This window comes from Amphiura filiformis, chromosome 6, assembly GCF_039555335.1.
Source record: "Amphiura filiformis chromosome 6, Afil_fr2py, whole genome shotgun sequence".
Taxonomy (NCBI): domain Eukaryota; kingdom Metazoa; phylum Echinodermata; class Ophiuroidea; order Amphilepidida; family Amphiuridae; genus Amphiura; species Amphiura filiformis.
The window spans coordinates 7,505,422-7,524,831 of record NC_092633.1 but is presented as its reverse complement, the minus strand read 5'-3'; the positions used below and the strand labels follow the sequence as shown (position 1 = coordinate 7,524,831).

Genomic DNA, 19,410 nt, shown 5'->3' with positions numbered 1-19,410 from the left:
ATGGGAAAGCAAACTGCCAATATAGCTGCGCATATAGAAGAAGCTTGCTCTTCAGTATCAGATCTACCTGGTTTCGTTGAACAAGGCCCTAGGAAACCTGTTATTAACAAAGAGGTAAGTCACCTTTGACTGTTTAACATGTTTTAATGCTATTATGTTACCTACGTATAGCTTCATATACTAGACGGTAAATTGCCGATAAGTTAGTTAGAGCTAGCAACTCTGGCAGAGCTATATTCGTTCAACTTCATATTATTGTACGTTACAGATCGTTTTGGTATTACGCCATTTAGGTATCATAATGTTGGTCATTTTCTGGCAGTAAATATGGTGGTGTTAAAATAGGCCGAACATTTCTCTTCATTTCTTCAAAAAGTCAATTTGTTTGTCCTTTTGAAGAAATTTTGGTGCCAATTGGATACGTGTTTTAAAGAAATAAAGTGTAATGCCGAATCATTTACAACCAAATGTGTCCAAGGTATATTAAAATGTAATGCACGTGCCCTGGGCGCCACCCTTAAGGGCGCTGAATTGATCAATCCAACATCGATTTTGCGCCCCCTCCAAGCGATGAAAGTCAACCATTTTCGCGCGCTTCACGCACATTTCGGCATTAAATCATTGGAAGATCAACATAACACCGATATTCAACTTCATTTTAACCAAAATTAATTAGAGGTAGGTGCTATTTGTGAAAAATTTCGCACGCTCCGCGCCCAATTGTTTCAGGAATTCGTTAGGGGGCATCATTATGTATCCTTAGCCCTGAGTGCCACAACCCCTAGCTACGCCACTACATACGAACGTACGCGGATTATATTGTACGCGTAACCAAGCATATTGCTATGTAGAATGTGTTATGGCGTTTGACCCATCATTTGCAGAATAAAGGGATCTCACGTGATGTGTTTTAACAAATCAGAGAGTGCGAATAATTTGTGAATTATGGGTAGTCGGGGTAATAGAATTTGTCATAGTCTTAGTCGCCGCAAGTGCGAGTATAGAAGAAAAATATGCGCATTATTATTATGTACCAGCGGGAAGCCCGCTAGCGGATGGGAGCGTTTACTGAAACAGGAGGAATCACTGAAAAGGTAAATTTAAAAAGAAATTGATTATTACTGATGAACTATATACCTACTTGTCCTGATAAAGTCACCAGTGGGTTGACTTTGCAATTAACGTCCCTGTTTTGGAATTGTGCATGGTATGCGACTGAGAACAATTATGCATGAGCTCAATAGAGAACCTTGTCGAAATATTGACAAGTAAGTTTTGTCATCTTCTTTTTCTCACAGGAACTTCACGGCAAAGTGACATTTTGGTTAGCTCTATCTACCGTCGTAATATCAATCGGTGCAGGGGTACCTCTAGGATACAATGCTGGTGTTATGACCGTTGCTGCTCCAGTAAGTATCACGACTTGCTGATATGGTAACATTCTGACAGGGTATCTTGCCGAAATGCTGACATTCGGACAGGATCTAAACCTGAGTCTCTTGCTGGAATTCTGACATTCTTACAAAATAAAAACTGAAGATAAATAGCACCATCATTGCTTACCTTTACTTTCAAATTACTACAGTTTACATGCAACCATGCGCTGGAATGCTGACATTCTTACAGGATGTCTTCATGAAATGCTAACATTTTGACATGGTCTCTTCCCGAAATACTGACATTCTGATCAGTGTTGTAGTCAAGACCATCTCGAGACCTACAACACTGATTCTGTAATAGGGTCCCTTGCCGAAAAAACGAATCTCTTGTCAGTCTGTCACAACGATGAAACGCCCATAACACGTCCTTTAGGCTATAAATGTTTGTGCTGACCAAATCGCGTTGAAACCGCCTGTCTGCAACCAGAATATCAATCAAAACAATGAGTTATTCAACTTTATCCAAAGTTATATGAAAATCATAATTATAATCTTCGAGCTATTAAGATTAACATACTGTTCTGTAATTCAAAACAAATATAATTTATAATTTATAATCAATCACTGCTCTTGTTTAATTTCAACAATTACTGATCATTTTACTCAAATTAAGATCATGTTATATACAACAGGTTATGGTAATTACAATATTTCTGATACTTAAAAGAAAGTCTTGTTCTTTCATTCAGTAGCAACAGCAGTAAAATCACCAAGTTCAAGATGAGTCTCTGAAGTAATATCTACTTGCAAATTTATATCCTGGCAAAGTCAACTGCTGACTTGAATTGCATAATTGCCATAAAGAATCCCTTTCTTCACAAGATTTGCACATATGGCGTAATCTAGAAAATCCTTCTTCTAGTGACCGAATTAATAACACCTTCGCTCACCACGCTCCAAAGTTATCTGATTGCCAAGTGCTCTTCTTTGAAGGCACTTTGCTGCCATTTCTCATACACCAAATAAACCACACTTGGTACAGAACTGCCTGCAGTTCTTATTGTCTACCAGTAATATCCAATTTGGAATTATTACTCTTGTGACATTTTTTATTACAGAGATTGCGATGATCATTCAAAAAGTTTTATCTCCATTAAATCTCTGTTATCTTACGTGCCAGGATATTGAAATTACCCATGACTATACTCTTACATCTCAGCTATACAATAAAGATTATGAAAATGTGATTTTGGGTTGCTTCTGTCATAGTATGTTGGTTAAAGCAAATACAAATTTGGTACGTCGGAAACGGTTAAAAAATAAGCATAGCTTTGGATAATCTCTATAAAAATATTTTGTTTCTATTTGATCTCGTGATGAAATGTGACGTGTCATGTCAAAATCAGACACTTTTGGGCAGGTCATAAATTTTGAGGTTTTTACATATCTTAAATATAGAGATATTTTACTCCATAACGCCATTTTCCCCAATGAAATCGGACATTCCTAAGCGAAGATAATGAGTTCGTAAGTTTTGGTAATATTAAATTGGAAATTGAGATATCGGCCTTTAAAAATATTATTGACAATGTTGAGAGTAGGAATTACCTTGGAAAATGTCTCAAAAAATACAAGATGCCAGTTATATTCCGGTCTGAAACTATAGTATCAGACAATATTTTTAACATTAATAACATCACAAATTCGCAACAAACCCAAATTGTGAAAAAATCACCCGGGCAGATTTTTGGCTATTTCTCCATTTACGATCCTGCCCAAAACTGTCTGCTTTTGACATGACACGTCACAAATGTGTTTTATATGAGAAGAAAACATCGCAGGGTTCGACAGACACACAAATGTTAGTGAAAGTTGCCCGATTTCAACTAGACCATGTTTTAGGGCAATTTGTTATTGCGTCCTTATTTTAAACAATGGGTGCATCTTGACGTGGAAATAAGATGCACAATTTGATAATAACCTTGTACATACTTACAAAATACAAAAAATGTCCATACGACTTATTTGATTTTGATTTGATGACCCGATTAATACGACTTGAACCAAGTGCTCCCCCAACCTATGGAAGAGTGTCAATATGAAGGTTATTCTGAACATGCATCGGTTTTGTTGTGCAAAAGACACGAAACCCAGTAAAACTGAATTATCTGTATTAGATATAGCAAAAACTTCAGACCTCTCTCTCTTTTTATAAAGAAGGCACAGACTCCCAAAGATGAAATTTATTTAAAGGGCAACTTTTGGGTCCAAATTTAGAACCCCCTACACCAACTTTAAATGGCTGCCACAGAAAATCCGTAAGAGCTACAGACCTCAAATTTGTAGGTTTTTAATATTTTTATAGGTACAACGTATGACTAAAATATAAAGCAAATCTGATGGGGTCAGGTGGGGCGCCTCCTTGATTTCATATGGAGAGACCCTAACTCACATTCTGCATTACCATGTATTAAGCAGAGATTTCCCTGAAGGTTTCCTATATGGTGTCATGCACTAATTAGTATTATGATATCTAGGGAATCCCTAAACAAATATATTATTGTGAACAAATGACTTTTGGAGATTCCCTCTACAACTACAACTACTGCACTGAAAATTCAGCAAATCAAGGCAAGTAGTTATTGATTTATTGATCAAATATTGGTTTCCCTCATTTTTGACTGTAACTCCACAACTGTTGTCTGTGCTGAAATACAATTTCCAGTGTAGTAGTTGTAGTCCTTGCCCCTATAATATACATATCTTACTTGTCACTAATGCGCTATAATTTTTGGGGAAATGCAAAAATAGGCACAAAATTGGGCAGGGGTGTAGTACCCCCTTAAAGCAACGGTAAAGTATCAATGCTACAAATGCATGAAACGAACGCTTTCATTCCAATTCACATACATCATTAGTGTATATTCAAATAAATCGAAGCTGTGTTTTATTTTTCGCTCAAGTTTATTTTAGAATTTCTGAATGCAACTAATCAAGAGAAATGGAACGGCAATGCACCAGAGTTGGCTATTACTTGGATTTATTCCTGCACGGTGACAGTTTATTCCGTAGGTGGTGCATTTGGAACTATAGTCGGAGGACGGTTTAGTGATTCATTAGGAAGGTAAGTCTACTCTAAAGGTCCGTTCATACTACCACCGCACTTGCGATGCGTTGCTTTGCGATGCCGATATATCGATTACTTTTGGCGCAACTCAACGCAACTCGTCGCATTTCCAAGTTAAAATGTATTTAACTTTACTGCGATATCGCAATGCAGTAGTTTGCAGTACGATGCAGTGCGGCAACGCACCGCATCGCAAATGCGGTGGTAGTATGAACGAACCTTTACGCATTCCAGAAAATTTCAATCCACAACGCGATGCGAAAATTCCATAACGAGTTGTGGTATTAGCCAATTAGAACACTGTATTTTTTCAACGTGTGGCAACAATTTAGGTTAGAGATTATCCTAATTTCGACACTCACATTTTGACGAACTTCATGAAATTTTAACTAAAAAATGGTTGAGAATGCTAAATTTTGTAAAGGAATCATAAAATGTCTGATTTTCGCTAAATTTTCAACCATTTTGGGTGTGAAGTTGATCAAAAAAAATAATAAACGTTTCCTAGATATTTATATCCAGTTTTTAAACAAAGTTTTTGTTATGTTGCCCGAATTTCAACCACATAGATGTGTTCGTCAAGTCTTTGTCATTCTAAATATGTTTACTTTTATATACTTTAGACCAACACTTAAGCACAATTCTAGTATATACATTTTCAGCAGTTTTAAAGAATAGCGCCTAATTTCCATGCCAACTTTTTTTCGTCCACTATAACAACTTGTTTTATATTTGTTCTTTCATCTTACTTGATGTTCATCAATTGTGGATTGCCGAAAAACGTATCAGAAATTCAAGTCTGTTTAATAGTGTAGGGTAGGTCCTACAGTACACATGGTACAGGTGCAGAAAATAAATTGGAATATTTTTTCAGAGCTCAGTTCAACACGCGTCATAACACATTTTTAAGAGCACGAAAAGTCTTTAAAACAGTCAAGAAAAAGATTCACGCTTAGTCCCTCATGTCCCCGGAAAATAACTAATAGCGCTTTGTCCAAATTTGATTTTTAAATTTTGTTTTATCCACAGGAAGTACAGTACGGTTGTGTGTGCCATACTGCTTCCAATTGCAGGTTTACTAATGGGAGTAAGTCAAATAGCAGGTATCTATGGGTTACTATTCTTGGGCAGATTTGTGACAGGTTTATATGGCGGTAAGTCAGTATACGATCGAATGGTATTTTGAAGAATTATATTCTCCTTCAGCCCTTCTCCGTTAGCCTGTCTCTCCGTGCCTTTTTCTGTTCTGTCTGTCTCTCCATAAACTCTCTCCCTTTCTCCATGTCACCACCAATTAAATGCACAATACAAAATGTGGTTCTTTCTCAGGTTAGTCACTGATGTTTATATGTTGTGTCATTACAGGGATTAGTCTGGTGATTTTACCTGTTTATCTTGCCGAGATATCACCCGTCAACTTACGTGGAGCAATCGGAGTCTTCAGTGTTTTCATGACAGTCGCCGGACAACTATTTAGTCATGTAAGACATACTGCTGGCGCTTTTGAAAGTGTGTGTGGGGGGGGGGGGGGGCAGTCAGTGCCGGATGTAGAAGCGGCCATCGCGTCGCGCTTGCGCGACGTAGGGGAGTGTCTACATGTCAGAAGTGAGAAACGTTTGCAAAATGAAGGCCCAAGGGGCCCAATTGAAGCCATTTAGTGGACCATTTTGGCACTATATTTTAGTTAGAAAGTATTTAAATGGGTTAAATGGAGGCCGGCCCAAATTGAAGATTTCACTATTATTGTATAAATTATAGCTTTAAACATTTTTGTCGGTATGTACAAAAGAGTAAGACCGGGTCTAAAGTTAGACCGGGTCTAAGCGGAATTTAGTTCCATCACGAATTGTCCTTTACTATTATTTTCTTACAATAGTAGCTAGCAAATTCTGAAGGTTTTAATGCAAAGTTCAAAAATATTACAAAATAACTTAAGCAAATGTAAACGAAAATGTCCTTTTTCCTGAGACTAAATTCCAGTTAGACCAGGTCTGACTTTAGACCCGGTCTAAATCTTTTGTGCATACGGACCATAGTGTTGGGTGTCCAAAGCAGAAGCGAAAAGGGGGATTTGTTTATCCATAGGGGAATTGAAAACTTTTGCAAAACAATTGAAGCCATTTGGTGCATCACTTTTACACTTTCTTTCAGGTTCTATAGAGAATTGATTATTTATGTTCGCCCAGACGTGTGACACACAACACAATATGAATCAAACATCAAAGTGGGAGGGCCGGGCCCACTGGTTGAAAAAGTGGGGCGCCAATGGCCTGCGCCCTCCCCCGGTTTCGTCGCCGTTTTCCCACACGCAGCCTGTCATACACGCCTTACAGGTATTTGCCGGCAAACGGGGAAGTTTTTTCATGATTTTCTCCGCCTAACCAGGGATGTTGACCCGTTTTAGACAAATTATACACAATATTCTGGACTTTAACCTATCAACCGGGACTGACTTTGAGGGGACGCACTCACATATGCATTATATTAGGTTGTTTGCAGTCAATTGCACATCGCTTGCAGTGACGTCCACGGTTGGAATGTAAAGCTTCATAAAAACGTCCACGTTTGCCGGCAAACACATAAGCAAATGAACACATACACTCTTACCCACAATGCACTCTTTCACAGTTACAGAGAACAGAATCCAATTTGCATAACGTATTGTAGTTATCATATCTATACTCGTATCGGGACTCGTATTTTCTTTGCTACAGGTGATTGGCTTTTGGGGCTTTTATGACCAGGACTCATGGCCGATACTTTTATCTTTAGTTGGGTGTATGGGGATGGTTGTCATTATTGTATTTCCTTTTGTCCAGAAAGTCCACGTTGGTTGTTTCTCACGCAAAAGCGCTACCGAGATGCAGAAATAGGTATGCATAGAAACTCATCTATATACGCTCTGAAAGTTTAGCTCAAAAACATGTGTAAGCACACCACTTGAGAAAGCGGTACCATTGTTATTACATAACCCAAGGTGTTCTTGAGTTGCCTCGGCAATTTGGTCACACGCACCCGAACATTCCATGTAATTCCAAGGCGGCGCCCAAAGTGGTTTGTCAGCGGCTAATTTGAATACAATGAATTAACAAGCTATACAACATTTTCCAATATGTCAGCCCTCAAATCGGACACAATAGGTGAATAAAAGCTTTAGTCAGTTGGTTTAGCATCTAACGTTACTGTTGATGTAATAATGCGGTGTATGATGAATATGAATGATGCGGGAAAATTATAACTAGCAAATACGTGCGTAATAGCTAGTATTAAAAAGTAATGCAGAATAAATAAAATAAATGATTCATAATTCGCTCTTGATGACAATAAAACGAATCAGTAAGCTTTCAATGGAAACGTGCATTCTTCGGAAGCTACTGAAAAATGTTTCTGTTTTACCTTTCAGCTTTACAACAGCTTCGAGGTAAAACTGCAGATATTAGTACCGAGATTGAGGAAATGAAAATTGAGGCCCAGAGAAATGAAAGTGGTCCTACAGATCGTGGGGTGGGTGTTATGGATATTGTTAGACTGAAAAATCCTGAATGGAAGAGGCCACTTTTGCTCTGCCTTTTCATAACGCTTGGGTTTCATTTCTCTGGCATATCAGCGGTGAGTTTGTTAGATCAGAAATATGGGCCTAACTTTTTGAAAATCTTTAGATTTGATCATTTTATGAGCCACCTGCATTTGAAGCTCTACCACACATACCCTACGCATCCCACGCCCCACATACTGCAAACAACCGCACCCACACCACCACACACACAACTAAATGAAACTAGACACAATGCTAGATAAAACTAAATGGATTTTATGCAAAACACTTTTTGTTACATTTTGATAAGTGAGTGTTAAAACTATAATTATGTATAATTATGTCGTCATGATCATAATCTTATTAGTCCTGCAGCAAACTATTATTGTTTTATTAGGTTTTGTTAGTTAAAGTGTTTTTCTTTACTGATTATTGTTCTACGGTGGGTAAAATGAGGATGTAGAGTTGTCACAGCTGAGCAATTCAAGTTATCCAAGGTCTCCTTACACAAGGGTCAAATATTCAAAACTACTCAAATGTTTATTAAAACCCATACCAAACCGTTCCTCTGATCATAAGGATAAAACAAAATACCGTTTGACCTACCTATAACTTATCGTTTCGGGCGGAGTTTATAAGCCAAAAGGTCAATGGTTAAAGTTGAAGATCAATATGGGCTAGAACAGAACAAATGCTCCAATGAATATTATCTCCAAATGTTGGTACTGTTATCTCAATTCTATGAAAGAATAGTTATAATTACCTGTCACGAGTTGTTGCCTAGGTAACCGATTAGAGAAATATCATCACCAGGTAACGAGTCATTCATTCTAGGTGGTCTAAACTATTCTTTATTAGCGTTGTTATCCCAAAAAGAACAAATAATCAATTCTCATCAAAATTGGAAACATTTTCTGTTTTAAACTCTGTGGGGTTCCCTATTTAAAGACCCATTCAGTGATCCCAGCGCAAGTGTACAAATATTAAAATTGTTTATAAATTGCTTAAAAGTGAAGGATAAGTCATTCAAATTGTCATTTGGTATTTTTGAAATGACAAATTTGGCAACAAACGAAGAAAACAGCAGTACTGACGAAGTTGAAGCCCCATTCAAATACATGTAGCTAATTTAAATACTGTCAGTATCTTAATAACAGATTTGTGTAAAATGTCTTATTTTGTCTTAAATACGCGGCTTTCGGCTGAACCACTCGCAAGCTATGTTAGCACATCTATGACAATGACAAAGGTACCAAAATCTGAATTTAGATGATTTTTACGATCGTTCGGATGAGCAAATCACTGAATGGGCCTTTAACCTTCGATCTTTTTATTCATAATTCCACAACAGTAAGTCGTAGATAGCGGAAACTATGTATTTTCTGAATAGAGAAACAATTTAGCATAGGTTTGGACAATTTCTAAATTTTGACCCCTGTGTAAACTGATCTTGGATATCTCGAATTGCGCAAGGTTTTGATAATTTCACACTCCTCATCGTGATTATAGCACCCATAGACACAGTAATCACAGAACAATAATCAACAAAGAAAACCACTTTACCTAGTAAAACCAGCCTACCTTGCTCTGATATCTGTACCTCTATATCCCTTTTAGCTTTTCTTTTACACAACCGAAATATTTGAATCAGCGGGTCTTGATCAAACAGAAATTGCTCTAGCAACTGTGGGTTACAGCACTGTCAACGTCTTCTCAACTATTATAGGGGTAAGTTCCCGAGAAGAGGAGGATAAAAACCATGACTTGCTAACTTGACGCCCAGTAGCAGTAATGTGCCCCCTGACATAAATGAAAATCAAAATTCACCACGATTATGTGCTAAAATCAGAGAGTAAAATACCAATTTTTGTGAGCTATGCGCGCACACCATCCCAGTAAAGTCTCTTTTTGAAGACTTTACATGTACAGTCTCTCTAAGAAAACCGGAAATGTATAATTATATATATATAATTATATATATCCCACCAATAATCCTTGTCAAAATGATGCCACCGGGAAATGTTGTTTGTCTTTGCCACCGAATTTGTTATTTTGCTCTTCCTGACCAAGAAAGCTGGCTACGCCCCTGTAATGACTCCCCCATCATGAAAGACAGCTTTCATAGGGGAGATTCAAATTTCGCAATTGTATAGATTTAGCTCGACTTTGATTGTTACAAGCCTGATTTTGTTGAATGTCTGGTTGCATTATTTTTTATAATTTTGTCGTTTATTATTAGTTTTTGTTTATGAATCAAATTACTCATTTGTTTTCGTTTTAAGCACAGGTATTATTAGTAGACAGGGTTGGAAGGAGACCATTATTACTATATCCTTTCATGGCAGGACTTGTCTTGCTTCTAGGAATGACAGTATCTATTAATACACAGGTATATATAATCATATAATAGGCCTACATTTACTATGATTAAGTGCTATCATATTTTCACGAAATAGTTTCCAATCACATCATTCGACGATTTCACTCGGAGAGTCGGGGCATGTCATGTGTAACTCAAAAATGCACCTTTAGTACATGGTTTTGTGCAGTAATACGGTATATGAATTAGCATTTTGTCTTGCTACAATAGTCAGATAGTGGAACTAATGTTTTTTTTTCTGGATCCTTACACCTCAAATGATAAAACTAGGATTGCATTCATTTTTTCTATGCCCCCTAAGCTTGCCAAAGAGGGGCCAAAGGTCATCCCTACAATAATTCCCCTATTATATTAAAGTGATCATAAGTAATACTGGAAGATATCTCCGAATATAACAGTACACAACATTAGATTGACATTATCATAATATATGTTTTCATTTATTAGGATGATCTGGATTGGATGAAATGGTTGACCATCGCTATAGTCTTTCTTTTTACAGCCATTTTTGGTATTGGTCCAGGTAATAATAATCAGTAATTAGAACACTCATATTATTCCAAGTTTTTTCATCCGTCGTAAATAATACGCGTCTTTACGCCCAAACGACTTAAGCTAATCGTAGGTCCATCCTTTGCGCTCATTTTAGTGATACAATTTCTCCCCCAACACCTTTCCCGGGGGTAGGAACGACCATCAATGAGGACCACCATAGGTTTCTGCAGTAAAATCCATGATTTTCATTTGTTTTTCCAACCCCAATGTCAAGATGAAATCCATACGCCACTGGAGGAAGCGGCTCAAACTCAAAACAATGTAAATATACCGACCAAAAAAAAATGATTTCACCGAAGACTGACTGTAATTAGAGCCCTCCCCTACTTCAGTAGCTTCCAATGGCGTGTCGGGTAAAATTTCAGCATGACTTTACTGGGAAAATTGGCAATATTAATATGCTTAAACTGCTTATGCTTAACTGAAATAGGTCAAAAGAAAGAAGCATATATAGCAGATATTGTCCAATTTTGTTAATACGGACTTGGTACACACGGTCCCGGACCGGCATTGTACCGATGACTTGAAATGTATCCGTTGCAAGGGACCATGATGACCATGATACACCTCCCCCTCATCCGTTTACGCCACCGATTACCAATATAATAGATGTATGCCCATGACTTTTATGTCAGCTTGTCTCACATAATATGAATTTTGTAAGTTCGAACTTTAGGTTTTTTGTTGTTTCAGTGAGTGTTAAAAATCTGATAGCAGCGGAGCTATGGTTGCAAAGTACACGACCAGCGGCGGTGAGCATAACGTTTCAGGCAACTTGGTGGGCTATGGCCTTTATATCACTTATATTTCCACTCTTAAACGTAAGTATGAAAAAACACAATTTTAATTTTTTATTATTTCTCAATGATGCTAGTATTTCAAATTGATTGTTTATAATTACAGTGATTGTTAAAATAGTCAAGATAATCGCAAATGCCGTGGAGTTATTGCATTTAGGTTACGGGTAACCGTAATGTAATATTGACCAACAGTAACCTTAATGTAACATTGACCAACAGCAACCTTTATGTAATTTGATACCACAAACTATATATTCTACTTTTAATGTTAATATTTTAATCGAAGAGGCAGGAGAGGTACATTTTGCGCTTGCAAGCGGCTTTGCCTTCACCACTTATAGTGCTTGTAAGCGTAACCAATGTAAGATGTATTGCAAGTAGGCCTACATTAGTATCATCACCTGAGTATTATAGCTTATTATTACTTTGACAATTTTTCAAAAAAATGGTTTACAAAAATGCTAAATTTTGACGAAAATTAAAAAAAAAAGTAATAAAAAAGGGTCCTAAATATTTATACATTTTAGTGGGATTTTCTCAAAAACTGAGTATTTTTGCTCAAATTTGACACCACAGATGGATTCATCCAGTCTTTGCCATTTTAAATATGTATACTTTTATATACTTTATAATTATTAGACAAACAATTTGGCAGTTATGACCCAAAAGTTTCCATAATTCCAGGGTTACAACCAACCTTTGATTATCGATGACATAACGCATAATGTGTTCTTTTCTTATCTCTTTCAGGAAGAAATCGGCGGCTATACCTTCCTGATATTCTTCACCTGTTTATTAATAGCTACTATCTTATTATATCGATATTTACCTGAAACTAAAAATAAGACTTTTGAAGAGATTACGGCCAACTTTGTAAAATCACCTAAGCAGAAAAGGAAAGGGCTAGAAGAAGACCTTGGGACAGAGACTTATGTAAATGGTGGTGCTGTGAAAGAGACGGATATTATTGAAGATACTAAAACTTAATACTATTAAAACATGTGCCAGAACACAGTTCCATAAAAATGTTTTGTAAATTTTGGGAAAATGGACCGTTCTGGCCGTAAAATTACAGCAAATATATTCAGAGTGAACTAAAACTCTTAATAAAGTACAGGGTGTCCGCCCAAAAAGAGGCCCTCATTGCGCCCTCTTTTTCTCCTATTTCAGAAAAGTTGATTAAGTATATGTTGGTATGTAAAGAAGCCTTTACCCGTTAGCTTTAATAAACCGAAACAATTATTTCAATCGGCTCATAACATTTGAAGATATGCCCTTTTAAAGAAATGTATCCGTTTTTCACTCTGTCCACGGTGGTTTGGCTACTTCAAAGATTGAAAAGTGCATATACCATGTATGAATATAAAACAGCCCTCGATGATAACTTTATAAAATAACAACTTTATTTTAGGGAATGGGCTTTACCGGTGGGCTTATGGGTTATGGATTTTGTTAAGTGTCATTAATTTGGGCGAAATTGATGTGGGGTGGGACTTCTTTTGCTATACATGTACTTGCAATTACTTACGTATGTTTTTCTCGGTTATTTTATGCCTTTTTGTTACCTAGCTGGGGGGTTTTCAACCCCCCAAGCTAGGTACTGTAATGCTATCCGATTCTTCTTTCTTCTTCTGGCAACAAATTTCAAAATGCTTCTCCTCCTACATGTTACACCCTACAATTACGTAACTTGCACATATGTATCGCCTATATCCAGTGCCCATATGGTGCAAACAGAATTGGGATCAAAGGTCATTAAAGGGGCATTTTCGGTATATAACCAAATATCTTCAAAATGCTTCTTCTGTCACATATTACATAGCACAATGACGTCACTTACACATGTGTATCAGCTTTACCCAGTGCCCATACCTTGCACACAGAATTGGGGTCAAAGGTCATTAAGGGGTAAAATCTTACAATTGCATTATCTGGACATCTGTAAGGAGTATGGGGCTCAAACTCGATACAATAAATCTCATGACCAGGGGAACATTTTGCGGGGGTCAGGTCAAAGGTCATGCAGAGGTCAAATTTTAGAAACGCATTTCCTGGACATCTGTAAGGGGTATGGGGCTCAAACTTGGTGACAACAAACTTAATGATCAGGGGAACATGTTGGAACACTTTGCAGGGGTCAGGTCAAAGGTTATCTGGGGTCAAATCTTTATAACTTCATTTTCTGGATATCTGAAAGGGGTATGGGGCTCAAACTCAGTGACAACAAATCTCATGACCAGTGGAACATTTTGCAGGGGTCAGGTCAAAGGTCATGTAGAGGTCAAATTTTCTAAATGCATTTTCTGGACATCTGTTAGGGGTACGGGGCTCAAACTCCACAACAACAAACTTACTGACCTGGGGAACATTTTGGAACACTGTGCAAGGGTCATGTCAAAGGTCATCTGGGGTCAAATCATAGAATTTCATTTTCTGGATATCTGTAAGAGGTACGGGGCTCAAACATGGTGACAACAAACCTCAAGACCAGGGGAACATTATGGAACATCATGCATAGTTCAGGTCAAAGGTCATCTGGGGTCAAATCTTAGAATTGAATTTTTTGGACATCTGTTAGGAGTACGGGACTCAAACTCGGTGAAAACAAACCCCATGACCAGGAGAGCATTTTTGGAACATTTTGTAGGGTCAGATACCTCCACAACACCAACATGCCCCAGCTAGGTTTGTGGTCTATGACCACCATTTGCCACTAGTTTTATTATGTTTCTTACTTTCTTACTTTATTGTTTCTTGCTTTCTTTTTATTGACAACATAAGTCATTTCTCTTTTTGGAATAAAAGGTAGTCCTAAAAAGGGCTGTTTAGTTTGTCTTTGGTTCTTTTGAAGTGAGTTTACTGTGCTGCTCTGCCCTCTATCGGGTTGCCTCCTTGACGAATACAGGTTTCAGCCCTAGTCCTCATTGCATCAATTGCGTTGCGTAACAACCTTGTGCGCCGGATACTTGCGAATATAGCAGTAATACGTTTGCAAAGATCTTGGGTTTTGCCACAAATGAAGAAATCAAGGAAACTTGGACAGAGTGAAAAACGGGTACTTGTCTTTAAAAGGGCATATCTTCAAAAGTCAACACCCTACTATTTTCAAGACTGACTGAGAGCTACACATGCATGTATGGATCTTCTGCACACGGGCCCAACGGCTTAAAGTCCCCTCCGAAGGACGGAATTCTATAATGGTTCATTTTCTCAACACTAATTGCACCCATGTGGAGAGCGGAAGTTTGCGTTTTAATCTACAGTTAAAATCCGCCTAATATTTTCCCAGTCAATATAGCTCAATATCCTATCAAGTTTTTCACCGCCGGTGCTGCGCGATGATCTTGTTTCCGTGAAAATAGGGTTGGTCATACGAGACCGAGAATTCAATCTGGGACTTCGTGCACCAAAACTGAATCGAGAACTCTAGCCACAAAGTCACGCTCTCCAAAGGTAGACAATCGTCCACTCGAGCCTGCCAAAAATGACTCCGGGCAAAAACAGCCACCCCAAGATTCCAAACTACAGTAGTGATTCCGACCATATTGTGATATACATAATAAAATCTCGTTTGAACCACGGTTTGGTATAGGTAATCAGGCCATAGCTCGGATCAGTAGAGATTGATCCGACCAATATTTTAGTTTTAAAAAAGAACAAAAATAGCAATCAAGCGACAATGTTTCTTAAACAGTTGTCAAATGTGTTTGTTTAGGGACTGTGTAATCATTATGAGGCCCCAGGGGATAAATTTCAAACGCCATGTCACAAAAGTGCTCCCCCCCCTTGGTTTGCCTCAAACTTTGTTGCCCCCCCGGCCTGCAAAAACAAATCTTTGCCCCCCCCCCCTTTCAGGTGGTACTACACCCCTTGATAAATTTGTGACTATTTTTGCATTTTTTTTTCAAAAAAATAATAACACACTGGTAACAAAAGTTATGTATATTATATATGGCAAGGAATCCAGTTACTACACTGGAATTTCAGTGACTCAAGACAAGCGGTACGTTATTTATGATAAGAAACGAGGTACCGCTAGAATGTACCTCATTTCTTAACAGATATATCATATAATGAACAACTTGGCTTGAATCACTGAAATTTCAGTGAAGTAATTGGATTCCTTGTCCCTATAATATACATTACTTTTGTTACCAGTGTGTAGTTATTTTTTGAGAAAACTGCACAATTAGTCACAAAGTTTATCAGGGGGTGTGGTCTAGATATAATATTGCGAGAGCAGCGACCAGGAAAAGGTTTCAACGTGCTCCATAAATGTTTGACCGAACCAACGTTGAAGTTCAAGATAAAAAGCAGTACCAGAAATTATACGTTAAAATTAGCTATATTTTATACCACAGTCAATAATAAATAAATTGAATTGTTGTTACTAACCCATGTCAACTATTTATTCCATGTCGTATAGGAAAACAAATAACGAGACGTCACGGTACAAGGTCCTAGAACAGATAGTCAATAAATGATCAATTGATTTCGATGCACTTGTTAAAGGTTAAATCTAAATCCTAGCATAGGTGTTTTTAAATTATATCTATTACGTTCTGGATGACCATGATCGGTTGATTCAGCTTCACGGTATTTCTGTTACATGATGGAAAAACAAAATGCCGATATTGATGCACTTCTAGAAGAAGCTGGCTTAATCGAACAAGATCCTAGGAAACCTCTTATTAACAAAAAAGTAAGTATCACCTTTGACTATTCTATTTGAAGTATTTTAGTTCGGTAATGTTATGAACTGTTATGCTAGCAGCGCAATTTGTTGTTCAAAAAGCAAGTTTTAACTCAGTTTTAACTTTAAAATTTCATAGCTATACGTTCTAAAAATTATTATTGTATGTAATACGAAGGGCACAAAACAGAGCGCAGAACTATGAAGAGAGCCCATCTCAGGTATATGCACGTGATTGTTGTATACATCTTCTTTTCTTACAGAGACTTCACGGTAAAGTGACATTTTGGTTAGCTCTATCTACTTTAGTGATATCCATCGGTGCTAGTGTACCTTTAGGATATAATGCTGGTGTTATGACCGTTGCTGCCCCAGTAAGTAACACGACTAATAAGTAAAGTAAATTTTAATAATTGGGGGTGCCGGTCTCAGCCCACACCCCCCAGTTCCGGATCCACTGGTTATTACTCAGAACAAATACAAAATCCCCATTCTCAGCAATAAGAAATCCAGAACAACCTGAATACCTGTTGCGGTATATTTATGAGACGTATGCCTGTTCACTACTGAGCTACTTTTTGTAAAACAAATTACGCTTCGAAGAATGATTTGTTGCGACCCCCTTAATTTTCTGTAATAAATGTCATATATCACCAACCATAGTTTGGTACCGATGTATAGCTACGGGTCTCCTTTATCACGTGATACCAACATACGTACAAACATTCTACACATAATGTCGCTATGACGTCATAATGTGAGCACGCCCTCGCAAAATTAGGAAATTCTGACCATGTATTTAGGAAAAATAAATTTTCGGCTAACATTCTACGAACATGCGATCTGCTCCGGATTTTCTCTATTATTTTTTCAACCTAACTGCTAATAGTAAAATGTCGTCATGTCGATATCTCTTGGAATGAATTTTATAAGAGCGAAATTAAAATCATGGAATTTGCCGTAGAAACCTATATGGTGGGGCTCACCAACCCTCCTCTATATAGCCATTTTTGATGGCCGGTCCTAACCCTGGGTAAGGCGATGGTGTATCACTAAAACGAGCGCAATTGGATCCACGATTAGCTTGAAGTCATTTGGGCGTAAACACGCAGGTTTTTTATGCCGGATGAAAAAACTTGGGTATGATCATAAGATGGATATTGGTGGCACTCTTGTGTTCAAATACTGTGACCACAGTCCGATGAGTCCCTTTCCGTCCATGATGAAGAAAAGTTGCATATGTATTACACATAGGTATTACCAAAAACCATTTTAATGAACTACATTGTGACACAAAATATCATAAACTACATATTAATCAAAGCCGTTTGTTTTTCGCTCCCCAAGTTTATTTTAGAATTTCTTAATGTAACAAATCAAGAGAAATGGAACGGCAATGCACCAGAGTTGGCTATAACTTGGATATATTCTTGCACAGTGACAATCTATACTGTAGGCGGTGCATTTGGAGCTATCATTGGAGGACAAATTAGCGATGCATTAGGAAGGTTCGTATTTGTTGTTTGAACTTTTAGCATGTTTAGGGGGCGTGTGTGTGGTGGGAGGATATTGGAGATGAGGGTGGGTGTGTTTAAGGTGTGGGTGTTAATGTATGGGGTGTTAGAGAGGTGGGTTGTGTAGGAGTGGAGTGAGGTCATAGGTGGGTTGAATGCGTGATCGCGTTAGCGACTTTGTTGTCCATGTTGAGCATTATTATCGTTATTTTTGTGGTTAATCCCCAGCATCGTCTTTACCCAGCGCAACAGGTTGCCTAAACAGGAATCAGGAAGTAGTGTTTAAAATTATATTAGAATATTCTTGCGGCACGTTTTTGAACGCGTATTAAACAAATTTTAAGAGCAGCCAACACCCCTCCCCCCCCCCATACACACACACACCCACCCCATGCATGTTTTTGTGGACCTGTGCTAAAATAGGTACGTCAATGCTTCAAAAGGAGAAAATGTTTGGCGTGTTTACATCCTTAATTAAAAAATCACATACACTGACATGGTCTCCACCATTGTCCACTTTCGTCAATGAAAGTGACTGAAACTGTTCAAAACAGATTATTTTTTTGTTTCAAGAAAAAGATCCACTTTGTATAGAAAATAATATTTGAAACTCTTAAATTTGGTCTTATCTAGGAAGCGTAGTTTGGTTGTGTGTGCCATACTTCTTCCAATTGCAGGTTTGCTAATGGGATTCAGTCAAATAGCAGGCATCTACGGGTTACTATTCTTGGGCAGATTTGTGGCTGGTATATATGCCGGTAAGTTACGATAGAATGGTAACCGAAGTATGATATTGACTATGATGATTGAATGATGAAGAGGAGTTTGCCATAATTTAAATTGTCTATTTATCACTGCTCATATCATATCTGTGTTCTTGCAGGAATTAGTCTCGTAATCACACCTGTTTATCTTGCTGAGATATCACCTGTCAACTTACGTGGAGCAATCGGAGTCTTCAGTGTTTTTATGGGAGTCAGTGGACAACTACTTAGTCATGTAAGACATACAAATGTGGACGCGCCTGCAACCATGCCCTCCACCCACACTCGCCCTCCCCACACAAACCCACTCATCCCGTCACACCTATACGCAGTAGAAGTGACATCATAATCGGATTAACTACCATAGCAATAGATGAATACAATTTTTGAATATACCGCGCTGCACTGCAGCAGGTTGCACTCATCACCTGTCTTCAATCATTATAATAGATTGAATGCAATACCGCTCTTTTCAAAGAGACTAATCTTACAGGTGCAAGTGATTAGCATTTCTTTGACATCTATGGTTCAATCATGGAAATAGTAGATAAGCTACTATTTCCATGGTTCAATGCATCGGTACCGTATGAACGTTGTAGTGCGGGGCGATATAGCCAAAATTGTATTCATCTATTGCTATGGCAGTGAATCCGTTTAACTACG

General features: G+C 37.8%; 1 protein-coding gene across 1 annotated transcript; it reads left to right on the top strand.

Annotated features, from left to right (window-relative positions):
* LOC140154153 (solute carrier family 2, facilitated glucose transporter member 5-like) lies at positions 1 to 12,763 on the top strand. Its single transcript, XM_072176759.1, has 11 exons — positions 1 to 114; positions 1,299 to 1,409; positions 4,343 to 4,503; positions 5,536 to 5,660; positions 5,872 to 6,015; positions 7,910 to 8,010; positions 9,659 to 9,769; positions 10,329 to 10,430; positions 10,869 to 10,944; positions 11,670 to 11,797; positions 12,527 to 12,763. The coding sequence occupies exons 1-11, from the start codon at positions 1 to 3 to the stop codon at positions 12,761 to 12,763; spliced, it is 1,410 nt and encodes a 469-aa protein (XP_072032860.1).
* The last annotated feature ends 6,647 nt before the right edge of the window (positions 12,764 to 19,410 follow it).

Bases quoted from the DNA above. Each gene is read 5' to 3' on its own strand.
- LOC140154153 (XM_072176759.1), top strand. From the start codon at position 1: ATGGGAAAGCAAACTGCCAATATAGCTGCGCATATAGAAGAAGCTTGC. The intron at 1,410-4,342 runs GTAAGTATCACG...TTTTCGCTCAAG, and splicing joins TTATGACCGTTGCTGCTCCA to TTTATTTTAGAATTTCTGAA. The intron at 11,798-12,526 runs GTAAGTATGAAA...TATCTCTTTCAG, and splicing joins TTATATTTCCACTCTTAAAC to GAAGAAATCGGCGGCTATAC.